The sequence below is a fragment of the Camelus bactrianus genome, chromosome 1, assembly GCF_048773025.1.
Source record: "Camelus bactrianus isolate YW-2024 breed Bactrian camel chromosome 1, ASM4877302v1, whole genome shotgun sequence".
Taxonomy (NCBI): Eukaryota; Metazoa; Chordata; class Mammalia; order Artiodactyla; family Camelidae; genus Camelus; species Camelus bactrianus.
The window spans coordinates 2,689,008-2,716,459 of record NC_133539.1 but is presented as its reverse complement, the minus strand read 5'-3'; the positions used below and the strand labels follow the sequence as shown (position 1 = coordinate 2,716,459).

The 27,452-nt window shown below is 45.9% G+C and overlaps 1 protein-coding gene across 2 annotated transcripts; it reads left to right on the top strand.

The window, feature by feature from the left end:
- The first annotated feature begins 14,295 nt into the window (after positions 1-14,295).
- NDUFV3 (NADH:ubiquinone oxidoreductase subunit V3) lies at positions 14,296-24,888 on the top strand. Of its 2 annotated transcripts, XM_074347836.1 has the most exons (4): positions 14,296-14,455; positions 15,659-15,776; positions 21,221-22,288; positions 24,649-24,888. In XM_074347836.1, the coding sequence occupies exons 1-4, from the start codon at positions 14,408-14,410 to the stop codon at positions 24,810-24,812; spliced, it is 1,398 nt and encodes a 465-aa protein (XP_074203937.1). In that variant the 5' UTR covers positions 14,296-14,407; the 3' UTR covers positions 24,813-24,888. The 2 variants fall into 2 exon arrangements, with proteins under 2 accessions (XP_074203937.1, XP_074203986.1); XM_074347885.1 differs by lacking the exon at positions 21,221-22,288.
- Positions 24,889-27,452: the final 2,564 nt, after the last annotated feature.

The following is a 27,452-nucleotide window of genomic DNA, read 5'->3' as shown; positions in this document are numbered from 1 at the left end:
GGAGGCAGAAGATGGAAGACAATCTGTTTATCACAGAACAAAGAACAAGAGGGCTGGCGGAGTAGGGAGGAAGGGGCAGGAGCAAAGCAGACAGCTCACAGAGCCAGCGCGAGGGAGCTTCAATGGAGGGGCTGACGCTGGGCAGTATCCAGTGGAAACAGGAGCCTTCACGGTGTTTCTGAAAATGAATCTGCTATAAACATCATTTCTATTCAGCTAACTCAGCCGGCACAGTGAAAGTCCATACTCATGGTCTGGGGTGTTTTCCAGGCATGCAGGTGAATTTACAGTTTCTATTTTGGGTAGGAGAAGAACCAAGACCACAGAGATCCTAGAAAGGGGCCTCCAGGCATCAGCCAGGCTCGCGAGCAAATTATGCTTCCTTTACAGTCATGGCTGACATAAGACGTTCCATAAAACACATTCTAACAGATACAACTAACTGTAATATGCCTATTTAAACTGGCCGTGAAGCTTCACTGCCTTCACGTGACAGGTTACAACCTTGAGAAAGAACTACAATTTTTGTGTAGCTGGAGACCAAATAATAAAGATTTACGAGGAATCATGCATTACATCACAAGACAGAGCACATACAAATGAAAACTTAAAAATCTGTGCTTCTGTCAGATGTCGGTGAAACTTAATCATTTTGGTCTTTTTGAGATGATAAATCACACTTTGAATTCTTACAGTACTTGTGCCAGCAAGTTTTATTTTCCTCCAGATCTTTTTTTATCAAATTTCATGATAACCTATACCTTATCTTTTTAATCCTAATGAAGTCTAAATTGAAATGTTTTCCAGCTTATTTTTATTTTCACAGTCTTCCCTTTTGTGTCTCTTGGAGGTGCTACTTAAATTTATTTTGTTGTATGCTATCTGAGGTTAATGTGTGTCTACAAAGATACTATTTAAGTGGCTTTTATCATTAGCACTGTTATATATAAGTAAACTATAATTATCAACATTAATATGATGCCTTGATATTTTACTATCTAATTTTTTTTAGCTTATTACCCAAAACTCACTGCTCAAATTTTAGTTCTGAATAATTTGGCTGTTTTTTTCCTTAAATTTCTTAATGTGGCTACTTAAATTATAACCACGTTTTCACTTCTCTGAAATTTATAAAACAATGAGGACATATTTACATTTACAGCTTAGATAAAAATGGAGAGTCATTTGGTTTTCTACCATCTGTCTCGGTAATTTCCTCAAAGGAGTTAGCAGTGTTATTTGGTAACTGTATTTATTATCTATTGCTGTATTAATGCATAACAAACACAGAATTTGGGGGCCTAAAACAATAAGCATTTAGTTAGCTCATGATTCTGCGGGTTGACCATTCGAGCTGGTCTTAGTTGGGTGGTTCTGGCGTTGCTGGCCTTGGCTCATGGGTCTGTGGCCTGCCGCTTGGTTAGAAGAACTAGCTGGTCTAGGATGGCTGGATGGATCATCTCTGCTCTGTCTGGTCTCTCATCCCCCAGAATGGTACTAGGGCTTATCCACACAGCAGGCACGACGGCAGGCGCGAAGGGGAAAAAGTCCACAAAAACCTCATGAGGCCCAGGGATGGAGCTGGCGCACTGTTACTGCTGACGTTCTGTTGGCCAGAGCAAGTCACAAGGTCAACGAGATCCAAGGGGTGGGGAAGGAAACCCCCTCCTGATGTGGGGGCTGCAAAGTCACATCAGAAAGGGCCTGGAGACCGGGGCAGAGCGGGGGGAAGGGATAAATTGGGAGTTTGAAATTTGCAAATACTAGCTACTATATATAAGATAGGTTTGAAAAAACAAATTTCTTCTGTAGAGCACAGGGAACTGTATTCAATATCTTGTAGTAATCTATAATGAAAAAGACTATGAAAATAAATACATGTACATATATGCATGACTGAAACATTACACTGTACACCAAAAATTGACACATTGTAACTGACTATACTTCAATTAAAAATAATAAATAAACAAATGTTTAAAGAAAAAAGACAAGAAGTGATAGGATTCACTGTACTATAGCAACACTACTAGGTATTTGAAAATAAAAGTTTGGTAAATTAAACTGGGGGGAAAAAGGCCTAGAGAAAGGGAAGGGTGGAGAACTGAGGCCAATTCTGAGTCAAATCTACCACAGTCCATTCTCTGGCCTCAGTCTCTCCAACTGAAAAACACTCACCTCCTCCCAAGGTCCCCCAAAGTCTCATCCAATCCCAGCAGCAGGCTCAAAGCCCAGGGCCTCGCGGTCTGTACCAGGTTAATGCTGCTCCTCAGGTGTGGCCTCTCTCGGTCAGAGACCTGCAAACTAAAACCTGAGATGTCTGCCCCACATGCCAACGAGCAATGGTGAGGGGCGGCAGGATAACCATGATACACGCTTCCGTTTGCAAAGCGGAGGAATGGGTTGCACAGAGCGATCGCTGCATCCCAGAAATTCTGAAATCCACTGGGAAATGTCTACAGGGCACACAGGGGTAGACAGTGTCCCCTGATGAGGTGCGTCTGCTTGCTGGGAGAGTTTCCCCAAACTGTAACCCAATGTGACCCTCACCTCTGCCCTCTGGGATAGCACCCCCTTTTCCAGCATCTTCTTGGTCACTTTGGAAAATGTGCCCTTTGAGTAACTCTTGACCTCTGCCTGCCCTTAGCAAGTGGGGGCCCAGAGGCCTTTTTTCTCTTCAAACTGTCCTGTCCCCTTAGGCCAGCAGGTGGTGCTTTGTTCAATACAACTCCCAGAAAGCTTTGTGGGGAAATCAGCATGGTGGCCGAATGAGACATCCTTCACTGTGTCCCCTGACTCAATAACAAAAATTTAGCGTCCATTCACAGACAGAAGTGCCATTGTAGGACGTGGAATCCAGCACCATATACCAGGGAACCCAGGTGAGTCCTGTCCACCCGAGTCTTGGGTAACAGACACCCAGATGCCAGCCTCAGCTGTGGAGCCTGCAGTGGCCCATGGCCTCTTGACCATGGTCTGGGAGCTGTCTTAGACAGTCACCCATGAGCAGGAGCTTGTTTGGGAGTCTGGATTTCCAGAGGATGAGTTCTAGCACATAATTAGAGCAAAAAAAGAAAAAAAGATGCAAGTTTGGATGCAATGGAGAGGGTAAGAGAAACAGTTTGACAGTGCCCGCATCACTCCAAGGCAACACAGCTTAGGGCCAAGAGAGAGACTCTCAGCCCGTGACTCCTCCCACAGGGGGAGTGAGAGCATGTGAGCGAGAGCCCGGCTCCCCGGGATGTGCGAGGTGCCGCCAAAGAGATGTCTTTCTCTCTTGCCTCATTCAGAGTACTGATTCATGAGCTGCATAGCTGAGGGACAGGAAGAGGCTGGGAGAGCAGAAGACAGGACACTCAGAGGGCATTAAAGGGATGCTGACGCTGCTGGCTGCGCTGCGGACTCCATCTAGACACACCTTGCCTGTGGATCTCTCAGCTGGCCCCAGTGCTCAGTGTGCCTCACCCCCACACACTCCCACCGTGGGGCCAGCTCCCTGTCTGCACTCCCAAAGGCAGTGAGAGCGTTTTTGTAAATGAATAGTGAACACACATAGAGAATGGGCCTGATCTGCAGGCCAAGGAAAGACCACAAGCCTGAGCTTTTGTACCACCTCTGGTGAACAACCAGGAGGCTGTGAGCACTCCCCCAGGTGCACTGCAGGATGGGGAGAAGGCACACATGCTTAAGAATTCTGCCACAAGAGAGAACAAGAATGTGGAAGAGGCATATCCACAGAAGGGCTGACAAAGTCTCAGACTCACTCACAGGGTGGATGGACAGTATCTCTCTCCCAAAGGCAGTTAGTAAAGACCAGAAGAGGTGGTTGCTACCTCAGATGCAAAGATCGCAACACGAAACCTCAAGGAATGTGAAAAATCAAGGAAACAGGACACCACCAGAGGAGCACACTAATCTTCCATTCCAAAGACATCTATGATTTACTTGATCAAGAATTCAAAATAACTTTTTAAGGAAAGTCAATGAGCTATAAGAAAACAAAGAAATGCAATTCAGTGAAATCAGGAAAACAGTACATGAACAAAATGAGAAGTTTCACAGAGACAGAAATCGTAAGTGAGAGCCAAACAAAAATTCCAGAGCTGAAGAATACAATGAACGCAGTGAAAATCCATCAACCACAAAATGGACCAACCAGGCGAAAGAATCTGTGAGTCAGAAGACAGGATCTTTGAAATATTCCAGCCAGTGAAGAACAAAGAAAAGGAATTTAAAATGTCAGTGAAGAAAGCCTACATGATCTATGGGAAACCAACAAAACAGACAACTGGCAAAGTACCGGAGATGCAGAGGGAGAGGGGGGTGGGGTGGTAGAAAACCTATTTGAAAAAGTAATGGCTGAGAAAGATTTGGGCATCCCAGTTCCTGAAGCTCACAGGCCACCAAACATACTCAACTTAAAGAGATCTTCTCCAGGATACATTATAATAAAACTGTGAAAAATCAAAGACAAAGAGAAAATCTTAAAAAGCGGCAAGAGAAGAGACGCTTGTAATTACAACCTGTCCCCAGAAGGCAGTCAGCAGACTGCTCGGCGGGCTGGTCTTACAGACCAGGGAAGAGGGGGGCGAACATTCAAAGTGCGGGAAGGGAAAACTGCCAACCAAGAACACTCTATCTGACAAAGCTGTCCTTCAGAAATGAAAGCAAAATAAAGACATTCCCAAACAAAACTGTTGAGGGACTTCATCGCCACTAGACCTGCCTGCAAGAAAAGCTAAAAGAAGTTCTTCAAGCTGAAATGAAAGGATGCTAACTAGTTACATGAAGACATATGAAAATACACAACACAATGGCAAAAGTAAGTAGATAGTCAGATTCATAATACTCCTAACACTGTAACACAGGGCTATGGTAACCACTTAACTTGAGTACAAAGGTTAAAAAGAAGAGTACTAAAGACAACTACAGCTGCAATAATTTGTTAATGAGCACACAATTTAGGAAGGTAAATTGTGACATCAAAACCATAAAGGGGAGGGAGTAAAAGGGTACAGCTTTTGTATGCAATTGAGTTAAGTTTTAATCACTGTAAAATTGCTATATCTACACAAAGTTTTATGTAAGTCTCATGGTAACCACGAAGCAAAAACCTACAGTAGATTCACAAAAGAAAAAGAGAAGAGAATCAAAGCATATCACTGCAGGAAAGCATCAGTTCACAAAGGAATAGAGCAAGAGAGGAGGAAAGAAACACGGAAACATCAAAACAGCCAGAAAATGATTAATAAGACTGCATTAATAAGTCCTTACCTATCAATAATTACTCTAAATGTAAATAGATTACATTCTCTAATGAAAGGCATGGAGTGCATGGATGGCTAAAAAAATAAGACCCAACTATAGCTGGGGCTCACTTCAGCTTAAAGGACACACACAAACTTAAAATGAAGGGATAGAAAGAGAATTTCCATGCAAATGGAAACAAAAAGAGAGCAGGATAGTAATCCTTATACAGAGAAGAGAGACTTTAAGCCAAGAACTGTAATAAGATACAAAGAAGATCATTCTATAATGACTAAGGGGTCAGTTCATCCAGAAGCTGTAACATACGTCTATATGTCATAGATACAGATATATACCCACCCAACACTGGAGCATCTAAATATAGTAAGCAAATACTAACGGATCTGAAGGGAGAGATGGACAACAGTACAGTAACCACGGAGGGACTTCAGTGCCCTGCTTCCCACAGCGGCAGGTCATCAGACAGGAAACAAATGAGGAAACGCTGGACTGTACTTTAGGCCCCACTTGGCCTAATACACACACACAGAACATTCCATCCAACAGCAGCAGAACACACGTTCTTCTCAAGTGCACAAGGAACGGCCTCCAGGATAGATCATGTGATAGGTCATGAAACAAGCCTTACAAATTGAAGAAGACTGAAATCATACTAAGTATCGTTTCCAACCACATTGTATGAGACTAGAAATCAACAACAGGAAAAGAGCTGGAAGTTCCACAAATACGTGGAAATTGAACAGCACACACCTGAACAGTCAATGGGCCAAATGAGAAATCAAAAGGGAAATCAAAAAAATCTCGAAATAAATGAAAATGGAGACGCAATACAGCAAAACTGAAGGTATGCAGCGAAAGAGCGCGAGAGGGGGTGTACAGCAGTCAACACCTACGTTTAGGGAAAAGAAAGACCCCAGATAAACGACCTAACTTTGTATCTCAAGGAACTAGAAAAAGAGCAAAGCTCTAAGTTAGCCTGAGGAAGAAAATAACAAAGATCAGCGCAGAAATAAATAAAATAGAAACCAGAAAAACAACAGAAAAGATCAATAAAAACAAAGAGCTGGTTTTTCAAAAGATGAAATTGACAAACCTTAAGCTAGACTAAGAAAAAAAGAGAGCGAGAGCGAGGAGAGGGCTCACATACATAAAGTCCGAAGTGAAAGAGGAGACATCACAACCAATACCACGGACGCATGAAAGATCACAAGGCCCAAAGTAATAGGCAAGAAATGGATAACCTAGAAGAACTGGACAGACCCCTGTAACGTACAACCTACCAAGCCTGAGTCATGATGAAGGAGAAGAGCTAGACAGACCAACACCAAGAGAGGGGGCAGAGCTGCGACAACGCTCTAGCAAGCAAAGCAGGTACGTGCTGGCACTAAAACAGACACACAGACCAGCAGAGAGAACCCAGAGCCAGACGTACACCCACGCATGTACGGTCAACCCACGTGTAACAGGGGAGCCCGAATGCTCATGGAGAAAAGGTGGCCTTTCAATAAACGGTCCTGGGATAACTGGACACTCACACGCAAGAGAATGAAACTGGACCCCTATCTTACACCACCCACAAAAACTAACCCAAAACGGATTGCAGACTTAAACATAGGGCCTGAAATCGTAAAACTCCTAGAAGAAAACAGGGAGAAAGCTCCTTGATATTGGTCCAGGCAACGATTATATGGATATGACACCAAAAACACAGGCAACAAAATAAAAAGTAAACAAATCAGACACATCAAACTAAAAAGCTTCTCCACAGCAAAAGAAACAACAAAATGAAAAGGCAACCTACTGAATGGGACAAAATACTTGCAAATCATACATCTGATAATGGGTTAATATCCAAAATGTATAAAGAACTCATACCACTCAGCAGCAGAAAAATAATCCAGTTAAAAATGGTCAAAAGACCCGAAAAGACATTTTTCCAAGGAAGATATTCAGAAGGCCAACAGGTACATGCAAAGGTGCTCAACATCAATAATCTTCATGGAAATGCAAATCAGAACCACAGTAAGATATCACCTCGCGTCAGTTAGAATGGCTAACATTGCGAAGACAAGAGACAACAAATGCTGGTGGGCATGTGGAGAAAGGGGCCCCTTGTGCACTGTTAGTAGGAACTTACACTGATGCAGCCACCGTGGGAAACAATGTGGCCATTCCTCAAAAAATAAAAGACAGAACTGTCATATGACCCAGCAATCCCGCTTCTGCAAATAAATCCAAAGGGCAAGAAATCACTCTGTTGAAGAGATATCTGCACCCTATGTTCACTGCAGCATTATTTACAGTGTCCAAGACATGGAAATAACCTTAGTGTCCATCAACAGATGGATGGATAGAGAAAATGTGTTATATGCAGTACCATGGGTGGACCGTGAGGACATTACGCAAAGTGAAATGTCAGAGAAAGACAAATACTGTATTATCTAATTTATATGTGGAATCTAAAAAAAAACCAAACCCAAACTCACAGATACAGAGAACAGATGATGGCTGCTGGAGGTGGGGATGGGAGTTGAATGGGTGAAGAGGTTCAAGAGGGACAAACTCCCAGTTATAAGATAAACAGGTCCTGGAGACATGACGGACAGCCTGTGACTATAGTTAATAACACTGTATTGTTAATAATACAGCACTGTAGGTTTGAAAGTTGCCAAGAGAGTAAATCTTGAAAGTTCTCATCACAAGAAAAAAAAAATTTGCATCTATGTGTGGTAATGGGTGTTAACCAGACTTACTGTGGTCATCACCGCACACTATAGACAAATATTGAATCATGTTGTACACACTAATATAATGTTATATGTCAACTGTATTTCAAAAAAATTAACATTTTATCGATGAAAGAAAAGAAATAAAATGTAATGTGTATATTATTCAGCCATAAAAAAAGGTAAATTCTGCCATTTTACAACATGGATGAACTTAGAGGCGAAGTAAGGCAGACAGAAAAAGATGAACACTGTATAACCTCATTCATATGTGGAATCCAAAAACCCCTACTCATAGAAACAGAGCAGACTGGCAGCTGGTGGGAGCGAGGCTGGAGGGTGGGAGTCGGGGGGAAATGGTGAAAGTAGTCAAAGGCTACAAACCTTCAGTTCTAAGATGGGCAAGTCCTGGGCGTGTGATGTCCAGCATGGTGACCACCGTTAACAATACTGGGTTGTATACTGGAAAGATAACAGAGTAAATCTCAAAAGTTCTTACCACAATTTTTTAAGACGTATACCTATGTGAGTAAAGGAAGTGTTCACTAACCTTATGGTGGTAATGATTTTGCAATATATACACCTGACCCTTGAACAGCTCAGGGGTTAGGGGCGCTGACCCCGTGCTGTTGAAAACGCATGTCCAGCTATCTCTACCTGAAAAACAAAGGAACTGATAAAGGACTCTACCCAGGGTAGGAAGCCGACACGGTGTGGACAGAATAGGGCTCAAACCCTAGGTCTTCTGAGTCCACATACTAGGATCTCTAATCAAACAAACTTCTCCCCACACTTAGTTGAAGATCTGTAAAGTGAAAATACAGGTACTCGATATATTGAAAAAAGTTCACTATCAGTGAACCCCTGCAGTTCAAACACTGTTGTTCAAAGGGCCAACTGTTCATATAGCAAATCATCACATGACACACCTTAAACCTGCACCATGTTTTGTCAGTTACGTCTCTATAAAGCTTTGACAATTTCTCCATAAAAAAAATAGTGTCACTCCTAATCTCCCATTAGGTGTTTTTTTTTTAATTTTGGGGAGGGAGGTAATTAGGTTTACTTCTTTATCTATTTTTGGAGGAGGTACTGGGGATTGAACCCAGGACCCTGTGCATGCTAAGCATGCTCTCTACCACGTGAGCTACACCCTCCCCCCATTTGGTTTTGACACAGGTCATGGGTTGAATTGTGTTTCCCCCAAAGAATATATGTTGAAGTCCTAACCCCCAGGAGCTCAGAACACGACCTGATTTGGAGAGAGGGTCTCTACAGAGGTAATCAAGTTACAATGAGGTTTTTAGGGCAGGCTCTAATCCAACATGACAGGTGTTCTTATAAAAAGTAGAAATATAGACACACAGACATGCGCAGGAGGAAGACTCCGTGAAGACACACAAGGAGAACACCTTGCGAAGACAGAGGCAGGGTCTGACAGACGCAGGGAAACCTAGGAATATCGAGGACTGCTGGCCACAAGCTAGGAAGAGGCAAAGAAAGATTCTACCCAGAGTCACAGAGGCTGAGGGGCCCTTCTGACACCTTGTTGTGGGACTCCAACCTCCAGAACTGTGAGACAATACATTTGGGGGGGGGTTGTAATTAGGTTTACTTACTTATTTTTAGAGGAGGTACTGGAGATTGAACCCAGGATCCTGGGCAAGCTAAGCATGTGGTCTACCTCTGAGCTATACCCTCCCCCCAAACTTCTGTTGTTTAAAGCCACCCAGTTTGTGGCACTTGGTCATAGTAGCCCTAGCAGACTAATGCAACATACATGTTCATTTTGGGGACAGTGGTGTCCTAACAACTGAGTTCTTACTCAGTGGCAGCACTTAGCTACTCGAGTAGTGGGTAGTGACATTTGCTCATTAGAGGGTTGGAAGGTCTCCAGTAACAGTCCACTTGGTGAGCTGGGAGAAACACGAAGGCACAGCTTCAAAGCTGCGGGCAGGTTTTGCCCTGGCTGGCCCATCCGGAGTGACTGAGAGCAGCGTTATCGCCACAAGATTCGTACACACAAGAGCTTGCTGGACAAACCTACTCACCATTTCAGGGGACACAAAGACAGAATTTCTAGTAGCACTATTGGAATCTACATCTTTTCCATTAAAAAGTGGGCAGCTAAAACCATCATATAACTTTGGAGCACCAAATGCAACAAAGTATTTGTGGGTTTTTTAGCTCATCAAAGTATATCATGAAATATTTCTTACAAATCAAAAACACACGTTTGAGAGCAAATGCTCACATACCCACAACACATCTGAAGAACTAATGTTAACTGACAGAACTGAAGCCCCAAACCTCGTGCAGACCTCACCCCAGCCCCCCAGCGCCCTCCAGAGGTAGCCACTATCCTATTCTTTTGAGTGGCTTGTCCTTCTTGCTAATAAGCAGGAAACACTTTATGTATTTGGATACTAATCCTCATGAGTTAAATGATTTTCCAGCTTGTGACTTCTCATTTCACTTTTTTTCCCACCATTTAAAAAAAAAACTGCAGTAGAGTTGATCTACAATGCTGTATTTGTTTCTGGTCGTTTCACTTTTTGTAGTACCTTTTGCTAAAGAGTAATTTTGATTTATATATTTATTTCTTTTTGGAGAGGGAAGTGATTCGGTTTATGTATTTATTTATTTATTAACTTAATAAAGGTACTGGGGAGTGAACCCAGGACCTTGTGCATGCTAAGCATGCACTCTACCACTGAGCTCCACCCTTCTCCTCCAAGAAATTTTAATATAGTTAAATAACCTGGAATTTCCTGGACCCTGGGACATATGCGTATGTTTTAACCCCAAACTTGAGAAAGAAGAGGCCTTGAGACAGCTTTCCCCACCCGACACAGACACATTTCCTGTGGCCTTGCTTTGCTAGGTTTCTTTGCCAGCAGGTGGCTTTGCCCAGGTTCTCCCCATCACTGACGGGCAGATCTGCAAGGACTTCCTCTGGTGCTGTCCAGCCCACTCCCAAGTGCTCCGGGGCCAAAGTCTCATCTCCTCTCCTGACGTCAGTTAGACCAAGGCCCTGGCTTACTGAGATCAGCAAACGCTCCCAGGGCAGGGCTGGCTTCTTGTGGTTTCTTGCTTCTCTGTTTCTTGGCCTCTGGGGACACACACTTCCTGTGGTCCAGGACATTCCAAACTATGAAAAAAATGATCACACTAGACCAAGATAAGCAGCACTCACAAGAGTCTGGCAGACAGAAAACCCAAATCCACTCAGGAGAAATGCATGTTTAACCCAGGACTTGGGAACTCCCACAAAGAAGAGCCCAGAAACACGAGCTTCCAATACAGGAGCCAGGAGCCAGCAGAGACCACCGGGAACAGAAGGGGCATGAGAACAGAACCCACCATTTGAAATTATGCTTGTAACGTTGTACCTGGCATCGCTACACGTTTTGTAACCCGAGGGTTTTCGTAATATCTAGTGACTGACTACTGCCAGAGACAGACAGCGTTACGCATGTTTTACAGCACAGTTTTGGGAACATCCAAAGTAACTATAACTTTCCTTATTTCCTTATTTTTTTCTTTACTAAAAGCCTTTAAATTTACTTTTCCTGTTGCTGAGCAATCTTTTTTTTTTTAACTCTCTTTCATTAAAAAGAAAATTATCTTAGTAACTTAGTAATATGGTCATCCTAAACTAGTTTTAAAACTACAATGTTATTGAAAGTTTTGTAAAAGTTCTGTAATTTTAAGACACAATTAAATTATATTAATTAACACAGGAAAATGCCATAATATATCTCCTTTGGGGCTTACAAAGAATGCATGTGTTAGATCAGAACGCAGACCTCGCTCATGCGTGAGGAAGGTGCGATCGCTGAGTATTTTAATTTTCCTCTTTAGCCCAAACACCTTTAAGTTCAGGACCCATCACTGGGTCCAAGTGATGCTCCAATTATCTAGTTATCTTAAAAAGAAGGTTAATTCACCCTTGAGTGGGGCGGGGGTGAGTTCTAGTAGTTTAGATAGAATATTACATAATTAATTGAGGATTATAGACAAACATAGGATTTTGAGGTTTTGCCTAAAAATGTTGGGTCAGTACTCGCTAGAGCTCCAGGCAGGTGACAGGTGCCAGCAGAAAGACTCAGGCAAAGAAGTGACAACTGGAGGAACAACCCCTGCTCTCAGCAAAATCTAGTCTGCAGTTTTCCAGCTGACACTACAATCCCCTCTCCACAAATATTCTTGAAACCACCGGCCCTTCCTCCGGCCTCTCTTGGTTTTTCTGTTTTCTATTTGCCTCTTGCACTTGGCCCTATTGTTTCTGTTCATTTTTGGCCAAATGCAGCGTAGGCCGGCATCTACCTCCCCACAGAGCAGGTCCAGCTCCCCCACCCCCAGGCGTAGGCGCCGGTCTTAACACACTGTTGCCATAGTTACCTTCACATCCATAATCCTCTTGCTTCTTTGAAAACCATTAAGATGCCCACCCCACTCCCCAACCGGGTCACTCCCTCTGCAGGGCTGCCCTCAAGCAGGTGCCCCTCCTCAGGCCACTCTGGCTGGTACCCCCACCTCCTTGACTAGGGGAGGTGTTTTCACTTGGTTCTTGAGTCTTAAGACCCCAGCTGGACATCTACGTTAGTTGACTGTGCCCCGAGGCTGGTGGGAGGGAACGGGGGCTCTGGATTCCTTGACGGACAGTGATGTGGACGTTCCAATTCTCTATCAGGGCCCCCAAGTGGCAGCTGTGGCTTATCCCCTTCAGTTTTCTTCATCACCTGTAAGGTCAGCACAGTTCACAAAGACAAGTGAACACTTTTCCCCAGAGACAAGAGTTAATCTGGTTTGAGCAAAGCATGATTCTTCCATAGCATGTTTTCTTCCTGCCTCCTATAGGGACAAGGACTCCTTTCTCATTATTACCCTAAGGCTGAGCTGTTGTCTTTGCCTCCCAGGGTGGATGGTGACAGGTCCCATTGCAGCCACTTGACTCCAGAGTCCCCTTTGACAAGAGTCTGGGGGTTACTGAACCAGCTTCTTTTGCCCGACGCACAGAAGCCAAATGTTGAGACGCCAAGGTTTGCGGCAGGCAGAGAAAAATTTATTCACAAGGCAGTGAAGTGAGAAGGTGGGTGAACAAATCTCAAATCCACCTCTGGAAGGCGAGGGGCTTGAGGCATTTACGAGATGAAGAAGCAGGCGGTGTCAGGTGTGGGGACAGGAGGCTGCAGGTCTGGAAAAGGTGAGGCACAGGCATATCTGAGTTACGTGTTACTTCATGGGAAGCATGTTAAAAAAAAATGGAGGCTCTTAGCATGACTGCGGGTGAAGTTTTCTGCCCTTTGACCTCAAAAGGTCAATCATCACACACCTGCGGCTTCCACAGGCCCAGTTTTGGGGTTGGTGATCCCATCTAGTCTTAGCCAGCTTGAACTGGACAGAAGCCCACCCCAAGTCCCTGGAAAACAAATTAAGCCCCTGTTCCTACGGTGATCCATACCTCAGAGGTGTTACCTACAGGGGTGGTTAAGGAGTCAAAAACAATTAAGGTGAGCTTGCTCAGTGAAGGCGGGTTAAAAGTAGAGGAGTTTTGAGCAAGCTGTCCCTTAGCTGCTGTTCTGTAAGACAAGCTCTAGAATTTCTGTTAGTCACCAGTTTCTGTTAATCCCACGGTGAAGCTTTTTTGTTAACCCTACGGAGCACGGTTCATGCAGCACCTGTTTTGCCCCATTTTCCTGCCACCTGAATGAATCTCGTCTCAGCCCAGGTGGAGGGCCCCTCCCCGGCGGAGGTGAGATGTGGGCGCGCTCCTCTTGTATGGACTCCCTCCCAGCACCGGTATGGCGGGAGTGGGCGTGAAGACATGCGTGGTACGGGGAGGAGGAGGCCAGTGACTGACTACCCCCACTCCCTGACTACGCCTAACTTGCGGCGCATCTGTGCACTGCAACCTATAAACATGCAGGTAGAATAAGAAGCTCGCATTTCTGATCTGCCCAGCACGGGGACTAGTGCACTCACAGGCCAAGAGCGCGTCCACGGTCCCACCAGAGGTGGCCCTGCAGGATGACCACAGGTGACCACTCGGCCGGAGGACAGACAAGACACCCGCAATAACCACCTGAGCATCCCGGCGCCCAGGCCGCTGAGGCGCCCGGCTCCGCGGGAACCTGTGATTGGTCGCTCCGCCCGGGGGCGTGGCCTCGAGGCGCAGCGCCGGGAAACGCGAGGCCGCCGGTGTGCGCGCGCAGGAACTCCGCAGTGGTGCGTGCGCAGGAACTCCGCAGTGGTGCGTGCGCAGCGGCCGCTACCCCGCCCCTCGCCCGTCTCTGCCTGTGATTGGTGCCCCCGCCCCAGGGGGCGGGCCTTCCGGAGGTAGTGCGCGCGCCGCGGCCGCGTCTGTGCGGTGCGACCTCCGCCCTCCCGGCCAGCGCTGAGTTGCGGCCATGGCGGCCTCCCTTCTGCTGCGGCAAGGACGAGCGGGGGCGCTGAAGGTAACGGGGGCCGGGCCGGGGGCCGGGAGTCTGCGGAGTGCCGGGGCGAGGGCCGCGGCCCTGACTGTCCCCTCCGGCCGTCCGGGGCGCCGCTGACCCCGCTTCCGGCCCGAGGGGAGGGCGCGGGGCCGGGCCGGGGCCGGGGGTGGCGAGGGTCCCGGCGACAGCGACCCCGACCTCGGCGCCCCCTGGCCCCGCTGGGCCCGCATCACCAGGGAGCCTCCGCTGTGCGGTCCAGGCCGCGGACAGGTGCGGGGGCCGCAGCTGTCCCTTGCCAAGCCCTGTTAGAACCGAAAGAACAGAGTTTTTTTTTACTTCTTATTTAACCCAAGAGGAAATGAGGGAATTCTCGGGTCCCTGGTGACCCAGTAACTCACCTGGCAGCAGCCAAGAAGCCAGAAGGGCTTTCTTTCTCCATATAGAAAAATCTAAGTTCTCTTTACTATATTTAAAATTAAAAGTGGCCTTTATTACAAGAGCAGCAACTACTCTATTCGTTGCAAAATGAAGTACAGATGGTGGGGGATTTATTGTCAGAGTCCACTATTAACTGCTTCATATCTAGTCCCGAATGAATTTCTTTAGCTTTCCTATGTACGTGTACACACATGCTTACGTTATAGCTATAAAAAAAACAAATGTTTCACCTTCATATGAGTGCTGTGGGCACTTTTGTTCGCAGTCCAGCATCTGGAACAGTGTGGGGCACGTAGTAGGCCTTAGTAAATACATCCTGAGTGAATTAGCGCTTTATACAGTGTTTTACCCGTCCGGTATATTGTAGACAGTTTTGAAGCAACTGTTCGTCTACATCATTTTTAATGGCTAGGTAATGCGTCTTCCACTTTATATCCAAAGTACAGGAAAACATTTTACAAAAGGAATCAGTATTTTGTAGGTCGGTAGGTAACTGGAGACTACAAAAAGGGTCCTCAGAAGAAAGTCTGATTGGGGCAATGCCTAAATGTTCGTAGTGACTGTCCTTGAAGTCAGGTGTTTTTTTCTTGCAGCTTTTTTTGTATTTTCAAAAATTTTCCATAGTACATGTATAGTATGTAACTTGTAATAACCATCAGAAATTTGTCATACGAATGCAAAGCATTTGCAAAAGATATGTTGCGATAACACTTGGTATTCACGTTGTAATGGCTGCTACAAAGCATGTGACTCTTAAACATCCGTACCTGTTCCATCTTTTGTCAGACCGTGCTAGAAGCCCGAGTGTTTCGAGGACTTGCTGCTACAGTTTCTCTCTCTGCAGAATCAGGAAAGAATGAAAAGGGACTGCCACCAAATCCCAAGAAGCAAAGTCCACCAAAAAGTAAGGTTTGAATTGTAGTCATAAATGAGAGAGAGTGCAGAGGAAATAAATCAGCTTCCCAAGTGTGAAAAGGGTTTTACTGACTGCATAATTGGACTCTTCATTCCCTGCGGTTTCCAGGTTATAATCAGACTGAAGATCTGTAACCAGTTTTAGACCTAACAGAGCAGCAACATAACAGTCTTTGGCTCATCATTTAGCCCTGAACTATTTCTGTCTGAATTTTCTAAACCTGCAGCGGCGGGAGACAGAGTCCACAGGCTCAGTGGGGCTTGATGGCTGTGATACGGGTCCCATGCTCCTGGGGGCAGCTGTGAACCCACCTTGCTTGTCTTGCCTGATGGTGACTTTCTTCAGTGTCTCTGAGGCACATCTGTGGCTTCGCAGGCTTTGCTCAGCCGCAGTGCAGGATTGCAGGTGGCCCTTTAAGGCCGTGGAGAGGGAGTTACGGGTAGGCACCATTTTCCCTTGTGAATCACTTGGATGAAACATGATGCCCAGTCTGTTTCCAGCTCTTTCTACAGTCGTTTTGACTTTTTTTTATCAAAAATTTAGACTTAATCCCCCCGCTCCCTGCCCTGAATCCAGGTAGCATACCCTCTTGGAAGGAAAATAGGAAATGCAGTGTGTATTTTAGATACTTCTGGGATAATATTTTCTACTCTCTGCTCATTATTAACAATTGATTATAATCCAGGTCTATTGCATTTAGTCTTAATTGGTGAAACCTTCGTTAACTCTTAAAGTACATACGTGGTAGGTAACTTCCCCTTGCTGACCCTTTGGGGCTTAGAATGATAATTTGAGTTTGTCTTATTTTCATCAAAATATAATTTCCTTAGTTTGAATGTTTGAGAGTGTGTAGATACTTTTGTCCCTCCTTTGTCTGCACACACAAACTTGGTTAGGTTATAAAATACCGGCCCCCAGCTGCCTTTCACATGCCATCGATCTGGGCTGAGGATCCCCCCGACCCCCGCCGCAATGTCTGCTGCCCGAGCCCCAGCAGCCCAAATCCAGCAGGAACGTTGTTGTGTTCTGTCCGGTACCTGCCTCGTTGTAAACTTGCTGTTCTTCTTTCATCTTAACCTGTATGTTTTCAAATAGGTATCTTAGGCTTAAAGACTCTTCTTTTCTCGAAAGATCCCCCTTTTTAGAAATGTGCTTCTGTGTGTAGTAGAAATGGAGGACTTCACCCCGTGAGGATTTGGGGCGTGGGTATGAGAAGAGGACGCTGAGCTAGGAGTTGGCCTTGGGCTCCTGTGGCTTTTGCCTCTGGATGTGGCAGGCCTTGCAGGCCTCCGAGTTTGTTCGGGCCTGGTGGGAGCAGCGTGCCGGTCTTAATGATGTTGCCGTGTGCCGTGTGTGTCTGCCGTGTAAATCAGGGTGCTGTCAGGTGGGAAGACGGTTTTCAGAGCTACACTGTCTTTAATGCACATTACATTTGTATCTTATAATTTAAAAAGTAATTATAATCCCTGCGTGAAGAAGAAGAAAGAATGCATCTAAGTCAGCATGGGCGACCTCGGTGTTTCCCCGTGAGTGTAAGGGACAAGCTTGGCCTCGGTGTTCCCCAGAAGTGTCAGAGATTTGTGAGTGTAAGGTACACACGTGGCCTCAGTGTTTCCCCAGAAGTGTCAGAGATTTGTGAGTGTAGGGTACAGACATGCTTTTCACCCACCAGTGGCACATGGCCAGATGAACCCCATCAGCTGCAGGTGGCCTTGGAGGCTCTAGGGAAGATTCCTGCCTGCAGACAGGGCCCTAAGCACACACTCTTGGAGTCACATGTGGCCAGAGGGCCTGCACCTGGGCTTACGGAGCACATTCCCCCTCGTTCCATCCAGGGCTCCGCCTTCCTTCCTGAGGAGAGCAGCCAGCACTGTGGGCACAGCCATCAGAACCTGGGGGCCCCTTGTGGGCGCCCCTTCCCATAGAACTGCCTGGCTAGCCAGCTTCGGTGTTCAGGTGGATTCAGTCACTAGGCTGACTTTTGTGGCAGTCAGTAATAAGTCATTGACTGAGTAACTCCTGTGTCGCTTTTTAAAGAATCTGCCAAGAAGCCGAAGTTAATTATCTATTTCACGTCCTTATTTCAGTCTGGAAAGTGAGGACTCCTTGGAAATAGGAGTTTGATGTATTTATTTGTAACCAGCAGTGCTGGGCACTGTTTAAGCTCTCCATGCTGATGACCCCATCTGGTCTCCACAGCCCTGTGAGCAGGCGCTCTCAGTATCCCCGTGTCACAGAGGAGACAGTCAGGGGCAGGACACTCCTGCACTGCCCAAGGTCACACAGATGTCAGTAGTGGAGCCTGGATTCGGGCCCAGGCAGGAAGGCCCCACAAGTGCAGTTTATAATCAGTGTGCTGTCTTCCCTCTGAAAAAAATCTCAATCCTCATGTGTTCATTAAACAAAAGCAAAAACAAAACACAACTTTTTATAGTCAAACACATGTAAAAAAAAGTTTTAATTACTGTATAAAATTTGGATAACTATTCTTTCACAGCTTGTTGAAATGTACCTTTGATTCTGACCTGAATGTGCTTTGTTTTTGAAATTAATTCTGTGACTCATTGGCGACGTGGAAGTATTTTGCGGTTGCTGATCTATTTCAAACACCAGTCGTTTTTGTTTTGGGAGGAGACAGCAAAGGAGTTGAAGGTCATGCCGTCCCTTGCTTTTCAACAAGCAGAAAAGAAATTCAGGGAATTTAATTTCTGTTTTGAGAGCAGGTAGAGAAGTGACAGGAGAACTCCTCTCTGCGCGTCACTGGTGTTCATAGACCTTTATTTACATGGGCTGTTACGGGCTCTGAGGGCTAGAAATAGTCCCTGGAAGTCCCCACCTGGTGCTGGGAGGTGGGTCTCCTTTGCTAGTGTTATTTAGGTAGCTTTATGTTTCCATGTATTTGTCCTTTTTTTTTCCCCAGTTTTTTGTTTTTGTTTTTATTGAATTATCTCTGCTGTCTTTAGGGTCATTTTAAATTTGTTTATCTCGATCTTCAAGGAAAGTCACACTCAAACTAAAACACTGTCAGAGTAGAAGGCATCCTGCCTCTAGACAGATGTCAGAGATTTCATGACAACAAGCGGGTTCAGTCATACTGACACTCACAGTAAGGGCCGTGTTCTCTGCATGGTAGTCTGTCCTCCAGGTGACACCATCCGACCTGTTGATGCATGCGTGGTGTCCACCCGGCACTTGGGTACAGGGGTAGCAGCCACAGATTATCATGGCAAGCTTCCTCTGAGTCCCAGAGAGGACTCTAGGTCTGTGCTGCGGCAGGTCTGAAGTTGGCTCCCAAAAGCAAAATGCGTGACTCGAGTTTGTTAGCCTTTCTGTGGACTTCTCCCAAAAACTTCACCTGAATAAAAGATACTTCAAAGCATTCTTACTTCATATGGTCAACAGAAGTTTCCTTTTCAGACGAAATTTCTAAATTATACCATTTGAAGTTTTCTCTCCATTTTCGGTAGGTGATAAATCCACCTGTAATGTTGTTTTGATAACATATTTACAGTTTAAAAAGTCTCCACAATAAATTTTGAAAGATTGAGGCATTACAGTTTTTCCTATTCAACACAGCCTCTGTAAAGTAAGTCTTATTTTAAGTTAGTTTTTCACACTTGGAAAATTCATGCCCAACATAAAAGTGGATTAATGAGACAGGTGAGCAGGGTTTGGAGGCCAGCTTATCTTCTACGCTGCCTGTAGGAATTTCTGAGCTGTATCAGGTGTGGTTTCGAAAGACACAGGAAAGGGAGAGGTCAAGTGGTGCCTTGTTTTAATGTTTAACATGATCCTGGAGCTCTGTCTGAGCTCTGCTCCTGCAGTCAGAAGGCAGATTCTGGGGTGACACATGGCCACGGAGTCCGACATGGCATGGAGGGGGTGGCGATGGTGGGGGGAGGTGGAGGGGGCGGTGTAAATAGTCCTACCCACTGCTCTGGCTGTTCAGTCATATCCTTTTCTCTGGCTCATTTCTGACTTTTGGTTGTTCCTTAGTTTTCTTTTATCATTTTCCATCATCCTGTGATATATATAGATATATATATGTATCTCCATATCCAGATAGATAGGTAGGCAGACAGACAGACATACAAAGATATAAAGTCCTTGAGCTCAGAAAACAATTAGAAACTTTTGAACACTGGTAAGATGGCAAAGTTAGGAATACATTTTTTCACTTTAAAGAAGTAGGGTTGAGATCCTTTTAGTGTAAAATAAACTCCTAGATTTGAAAATAAACACTGGATTTAGAATTTGCTCATCTGTAATATTTTTTTTTTAGATTTTGCTTTAGATTTGAGAAGTCATTTTAATTTATAAAACCTTGTCCTATATTTTTCTTCTAATCTGTATGGTTAAAAATTGAGAAAATTGAATGACATTCACTCTATTGAATATACTGTGGGATTTCATTTTTTTTCATAATTGACTGCAAAATAAGAATTCTCTATTAGCACTTTTTTCCTTTTTTTTTTTCCTTACTTTTTATATATTACATTTACTTACACTGGCCAGCCATTTTGAATCCATAAAGGGCAAGGGAAACTCCAACTTACTCTTTTTATGTTATTTTATCCCCAAAGTATTTTTTTAAACATTTTTTATTGAGTTACTGTCATTTACAATGTTGTGTAAAATTCCAGTGCGGAGCACAGTTTTTCACTTGTACATGAACATATATTCATTGTCACATTTTTTTCGCTGTGAGCTACCAAGCACTTTATTTAACAGTTTAAAACTTGTTTCCAGTGATATATATGATACTTAAGTATTTTAGACTTTTTTGATCTTGTAATACTTTTCTTGGGCAGAAGAAATCCTGAAATGACGTGATTTTGAAGGACTTTTCCACTCCCAGGGCAGCTTCATTTGAACCACGCGATCCCCCCAGCCGACTCCCCACTCTTAAACTTGTGCGCACACACACCCCAGACCCAAACCAGGCTCTTGTCTCTACTTCTGCTTTGCTGTTTTGTTCAGAAAGTTCAAGTTCATACAATATGGGTAACTTTTAAAATATTTGAGATGCACCAAATTTTTTAGAGATTTAAAATTTTTTACATTTTTAAACCTTCATCTGCAGGTATCTTTATAGTTTAACTCCCTTAAATTTAGATGAAATAGTAGTTTAAAAAATAATTATCAAGAAACTCATTGTGAAACATGGAGACAAGTTTGTTACTTCTGTTGGTAAAAAGCCCCATTTAAAAACTTTTCAGCTACCAAAAAAAAATCTACATTTCTTATGGCTCTGTCTCTCGTGTGGCTTGGCTTGCACGGTAGGAGTGGGTTTCCATGAAACAGTTCCCAAGATGATTTTGTTGAAGATATTATCATAACAAGGTGATGTGTCATGAAATGTCTGACCTTGGTGAATTTATATGGTTTTACTAAATATTAAAAATAATATTCCTCTTTATGCCATTTCCTAGATGTAGTGGAACCAAAGGAGAGGGGGAAGCCACTAGCCACCCCACCAGCAGCTGAACTGTCTAAAAACTTACCTCCGCCCAGTTCCTCCTGGTCAGTTGTGAACGGAGGCAGGACGGTAGCTAACCCCAACCCCGGTGACAGCCTGCTGGTCACAGAGGAAGGGCTTCCGAAGTGTTTGTCAAGAAAGACTTTGGTAGAGTTTCCTCAGAAAGCTCTGCCGCCATCCAGAAAGCAGGGTTCTGGTTCAGACGCAGTCCTGGGGAGCAGGAGAGCGACAGGTGGCTCGTCCTCGTCCTCGTCCAGCTCCTCTGACTCGGAGTCCGACGAGGAGGGTGACAGCCCAGGAGCTGACCGTCCAGTGAAGAGCAAAGGCAGAGGAGGGTTCCCCAAAGCAGAGGCCCCCCGTTCCATTGTAAATGGAGCCCCCCAAATTGGGGTGTCACAGCAGCCACATGCAGACCTCAGCTCTCCAGAGAGGCCCCGCCAGGCAAAGAAGAAAGGGGCCTCCAGGAAGCCTGTAGAGGACAGAAAAGACACCAAACCAAAAACCACGGCACCCACGTCACAAGAGGGTGAAGAGTTTACAAAGCAAAGTGGAAAAGAAAAACAATTGCACAGAGCAGCTAGAGCGAATGACATCGATAAAGGAAGCCAGAAGGCAGCTGAAGTTAAAAAAGTCTCATCTGACCATACAAAATCAGGATTTTCCACACGACCGGATGGCGACCCAGCGCCCACCCCATCGACAGAAACCAGAGCAGGAACACAGCTGCAGGCGACTCCTCCTGGGGCCGGAGGGCGACGCGGGGAAAGTCAAGTACCATCACCTGACGGGGAGGTGGCTTCTGCCCCGCTCAGAAATGAAAACGTGGGAAAGCCAGTAGCAGACGGACTCTTGAAGGCTGAGGGGGATTTGGAAGATCAGTTACCAGTAAAACATTTGAAGCCAGCTCCTGTTCATCACAAGGACGCGTTGGATGAAAAGACAACAGGACTGCAGCTTGAGGAAAAGGACGAAGTCATGGAGGACTCAGCCACCCCGGTGGAAGGCCGGGACCACGCACAGGGTATACCGTGGCTTGTGGTCAAGGACGCCTCTGTCCTTGGGGGTGGTTAGACTCTGAAGAGCTGAGTGATGAGAGGAAGCATTGCACCTGTCAGATTTGGTGCTAGCGGCGTGGCCTGTAACGCCGTCCCAGAGAAGCGGGGGGCAGGTCCTAATCACAGGTCGTGCTCACCTTGAGTACAAAATCCCTAAAACCTTTAAAATTTATTTCACAATGAAAGAGTTTGCCCTTGGCACTCTTGACTGTCCCTTAACCAGTATAATTTTTGAAAATTGGCAGTTTCACATCATCACCTTTAGCTTTTGAGGGTGTCTAAATGCTTGTTTCATGAAGCTGCAGAGCACCCACTAAGTGAAGGGGTCCTGTGCAACTCCCACAGATGATGAGTGACAGGCACACTCGGTGTGATGGTCTTCAGGAGAGCTAGACAGGTGGTTGCTTTTTTAGCATCTGTGTGCCAACCGGAAAATCCCATTTCAGGAGTTAAAGCAGGGACCCAAAGGCAGCCCTGAACTGCCTTCATCTAATTGACACTGCACGTTTCCTTCTCCGATTTACCTGAGTAACGACAGGCTGCTTTTTTTCTATATTGAATTTTTATGAAGGGCTTTTTTGCTGCCGTGAATTTCCGAAGGGAGCATGCTTATTCACGTTACGTAGCACATGACTGGCCCTGGGCGGCCCCCGGGCTGCGCGCTCCAGTGCCCCTCGGAGGTGCGTCTCCGGCCGCCCCAGCTGCTCCCCGTGCGCCCCGCGCGGAAGCCTCCCCGGGCTGCGCTTCATCGCCCGTGTCACTGCGCCTGGTTGCTTTACGTCAGCAGGACTTGTGTGTGTTCTTCCCCCTCGTTCTCTCCCTCTTTCATAAACACGCAGAGTGCCGGCGCCCGCCAGGCTTCTCGAGGCGGTGAGAACTGCTTTCCTGAGCTGCTGTTTCAGTCATTCCGCTGTAAATCTGAGAGGAAGCCAAAACCTTCAGGGTGATAATGCAGAACTGGGGGTTTTCAGATGGCAGATCTTTTTGGAAACAGTTGGACTTTGTTTTTCATGGTTGTGCTGTTTTCCTGGTACTCTCTTTGCCCTCTGGAGGCTAAAGACGCTGCCCGGGAGCCCAGCTCAGCTGCAGGGGCAGCGTCCGCGGGGCCCGCTGCCTCCACCGCGCAGCCCTCCTGGCCTGGCTGCCCGGCACTTCGCCTTCGGGGGGGCTGGTTTTTGATGAGAGTTTTCTAAGCCCGCGTTCCCATGTGGACTCTAAGAACGCACCTGCTTTGAGATGTCCCTGCACCACATCGAGATACTCTGCCTGTTGAGGTTGGAAAGGTGTCAGGTCTTTAAATAAGACATCGTTTTTGTTTTAACGCAGCTTAAAAAAAAGAAAAACAAAGCGTTTGGTATGAATTCGAATAATGGGAAACTGTAGTTATTTTTTATGCAGCGTGAAGGGAAGCAGAGAGTCTGGGTGGCAGCGGCGCAGGGCAGTGAGAACCTCCCCAGGCCTAGGTCGCCCCCGCCGGCTTCAGTTCAGTCACCTCGTGTCGCTTGTCCCATTGCAGGAGAGCAGTGTGCTTTCTGCTTCATCCACACACTTAATTTAAAGATTACCAGATGTGCAGGTGTATGGATTTGAGTTCTTTTTTCCACTTAAATAAAGCTGCATGAGGATTTTTTAGTCTGTGACTCTAGAGTATGGCAACGGCTTCTTCAGAAAAGTTAAAACCTGCACGTCCCATGTCTCGTTCCCCTTACCTGTGTGATTATTATTGAACCTGTTGGAGTTTAATTTTCTTGTATTTAGAGACTAAGAAGGCTCACTTAAGTTTCTGCTTTTGAAACTTTTCTTCTGTAAAACGGTTTATTTCTATTATAGACAGATTTTTAATAGATCTACTTTTTTTTCTGCATTATTTTTGGGGGGATAGAGGGCAGGTAGATAGTAAGTAGGTTTATTTATTTTAGAGGAGGTACTGGGGATTGAACCCAGGACCTTGTGCATGCTAAGCACGTGTTCTGCCTCTTGAGCTGTACCCTTCCCCTTTCTGCATCTTTAAGCGACCCTCCAGAGTTGTTCTTGGCATTGTCAAGACTCTGAGAAGCCCAGGGTCTAGACGTATACAAAGTAAGATGTGAAGACACATTGTAAAAACTTTTCCATTCCTTACACTGTTAAGGCTGTGTGTTTTAGTGTAAATTTTCAGCTGACTTCTTTACTTTGCTTTTGAAGATACTGTTGCTTTCCGGGCTTTTCTGAGTAGACAGGGTATTCGTTGCCGGCGGGCTTCGTGACGCATGCTTGGTGTGTGAGTGTGAGCTGACTGGGGAGCCCCTGCTTGTTGGTTGTCCTCACGGCCGTGTGTCCCCCGCAGGGCCCGCACAGGCCGCCGCCTCCGCTGAGCCGTTCGACAACTCCACCTACAAGAACCTCCAGCATCATGACTACAGCACGTACACCTTCCTAGACCTCAACCTGGACCTCTTGAAATTCAGGATGCCTCAGCCCTCTTCAGGACGGGAGTCACCGCGCCACTGAGAGCTCCGTTTAAATATAAACCTTCTGTTGTCCCGCAATCTTGCGTGCAGAAATAAAATCTGCTCGGCAGTCCTGAGGCCTGGCGTGCGTGACTGGTTCCCTTTCCGCACCTTTCGTAGGGAGAGGTGAGTCAGCCTCACTCCCGCTGCTGGTTTGCTCACTGTGTGTTTAGAAACATCTGTGTGCAGGGAATTTTTCTCTCACTACATAGTAGGTCTCACTGAGTAAATCCACAAAACTAGAGAACTAGGTGCTTCCCTCAGGGTGATGCCGCTATGTTGAGCCCCTGGTCGGTTTTGCATTGATCTCGTTTACCAGCAAGGTTTTGTTAAACGCAATGGTGACTTCTAATTTGGTAGGTCTAGTTCTCGATAAATTGGAAATGGGATTTTTATCCACTTCAACTACTACTTTGCAAAGATACTATAGTGTTAAAGTACAGCATTTTGTTATCAGAACTTTGTTCCCTCGAATCAGGCACGCGCCGTGAGCTCAGGCAGCTCTGAGAGGTGGGGTGAGGGGTGGGGGTCGTGTAGGACCCAGCGGCAGCGCCTGCCCCGTGGCCCCACGGGCTGCATTCATTCGGCCACGGAGGGTCTCTGGGATGGCCGAGGGACTTCCCAGCACTCGTGGAAACAGGACTCACCTGGAGGTGACCATGGTTTGAGCAGGCCCCAGTGTGTCACTTGCCATCTGCACCACACACCTCATGGGGACAAAATAAACAGCTCTGGGAAAGTCACACATCCAGATGAGACCATTCCCAAGGTGAGGGACAGCGTCCATCTGGCGGGACGCAGGTGCCCCTGAAGGAGACTGTCTGCGCCCGGGGAGGGGCGTGTCACCGTTTGCCTGTTTTCACACCTCCCTGCTTGGCTCTGTGCCCAAACTCGTGGGCTTTATTTCATTTCGGTTCTGGTTCTTGGCCTCTAGTCAGTTTACAGCAGACAGAACAGTGTGTGGTGACTTACAACTCACATTTCTATAATCCTACAGTTCTTAAAACGAATCCAAGACCAAGATTAAAACATAGTGTTGAAAACCAGTATTGTGATCTGCCTCCGATTTTGTCACCACCCAAGAGGCTTAGCAACTCAGCAAGGTTCTTCTAATCACATTTTTTATTGTAATAGTACTAAAGCCACATTACCAAAAGAAAGAAAATGGAAAATAGTAAGACTGCCTAAAATCCACAACGTTAACCCAAGCATTATTAACACTTGGCATGTCTGCCCGATGGGTTTGGTCAGATATGACCCTGTAATGTACATACAGTTTCCTATCCTGCTGGGGCTTTTTCTTATTTCATTTAATTGCCTGCTTCTCATACCGTGCCCACGGAACCCCTGTGATGTGTGGGGTGCGTAGGGGGGTGTGGACTGTAAAGCCACAGAGTGCATTTCCCTGTTAACACCACAGAGAGAAGTTCTTTTTACACGAAGATGAGTCTGAATATATTTTCCTTTGTGTGAAGTGTTTCCCTTGGAACAGTCTGGTTGGGCTAATCTTTCAGTCTCCTGGGGGGTTTGGTTTCCCCCACCTCCTGAAAAGGCTGGAGAGGCCTGGATACACAGCACCGGGCACCTGGTGGCATCACGACCGTGCCCCGCCGAGTGCAGCGTTTTGGATTTGTGTTGTTTCCTGTGTTCTCATTCCAGGAGCATGGCCAGAAACGCCTGTGTGAATGTAATTCGTTTTGCATTTCGTGTTGTTTCCTCAAGATTAATTTCCAGACACTGCGCTGATGAATGACAAGTGATTTGGGGACATTCGTATTGCTTTCACTTCTGTGAGATTTTTTAACTTGCTCAGTACATTTGAGTTAAATAAAGTAATTATTTCCCCTCCATTTTAATTTTTCCTGTCACATCACCTGAACTCTGGCGTCTCCCTGGACGTTTGTTCTCCTACACCTGCTCCAGCAAATACCCGGGACCGCGGGAGGCTGTGCAGAGACCCAGGTCCAGGCCTTGCTTACTGTGGATCTTCGCCCTCAAGTTTACTGGCAGCTGGTTAATAACTGAAACCCAGCAGGTTATCGTGCAGCTTTTGTGTTTTGATGGTTTATATTCTGCCCATCTCCCCACTTGGCGTTCAAAACCCAGAGACGTGCTCAGTGACTCACCCCACTACCCGGCGCCATCTGACAGTGGCCTGGTGCCTTGCATGCAGGAAACAGCCAAAGGTGTGCAGAATGAAATCACTGCACCACATATTACACCATGCAGGGTGCTGCTGCATGAGGGGAGTTATGCAGAACTGACGCGTTGTCCTGATAAAGCAGGCAGGGCACGCTTTTCTGCAAATGGGCTGGAGAGTAAATATTTTCGGCTTGGCTTTGCCACAGTCCATGTGGCTCAGTCTTTCCTTTTTCCCACCCTTTAGAAACGTTAAGAACCATTCTTAGCTGTGAGCCTTAGGAAGGAAGCGGAGAGTGGGGTTTGTCCAAGGATCGCGCTGTGTTGACCCGTGTTAAGGGGCTGCTGCAGATCGTTTAACTCGGTGGAAGGCTGTCTGGAGAGAAGCCTGGCTAAGTGGTGGGGAACAGGTGCTCAGCGCCCTGGTTCTGCCTTCACCCCCGCCCTCCTCTTTGCCCTCCTCTGGCCCTTATTCTAAAGGGGATCTGACACAAAGACTAAG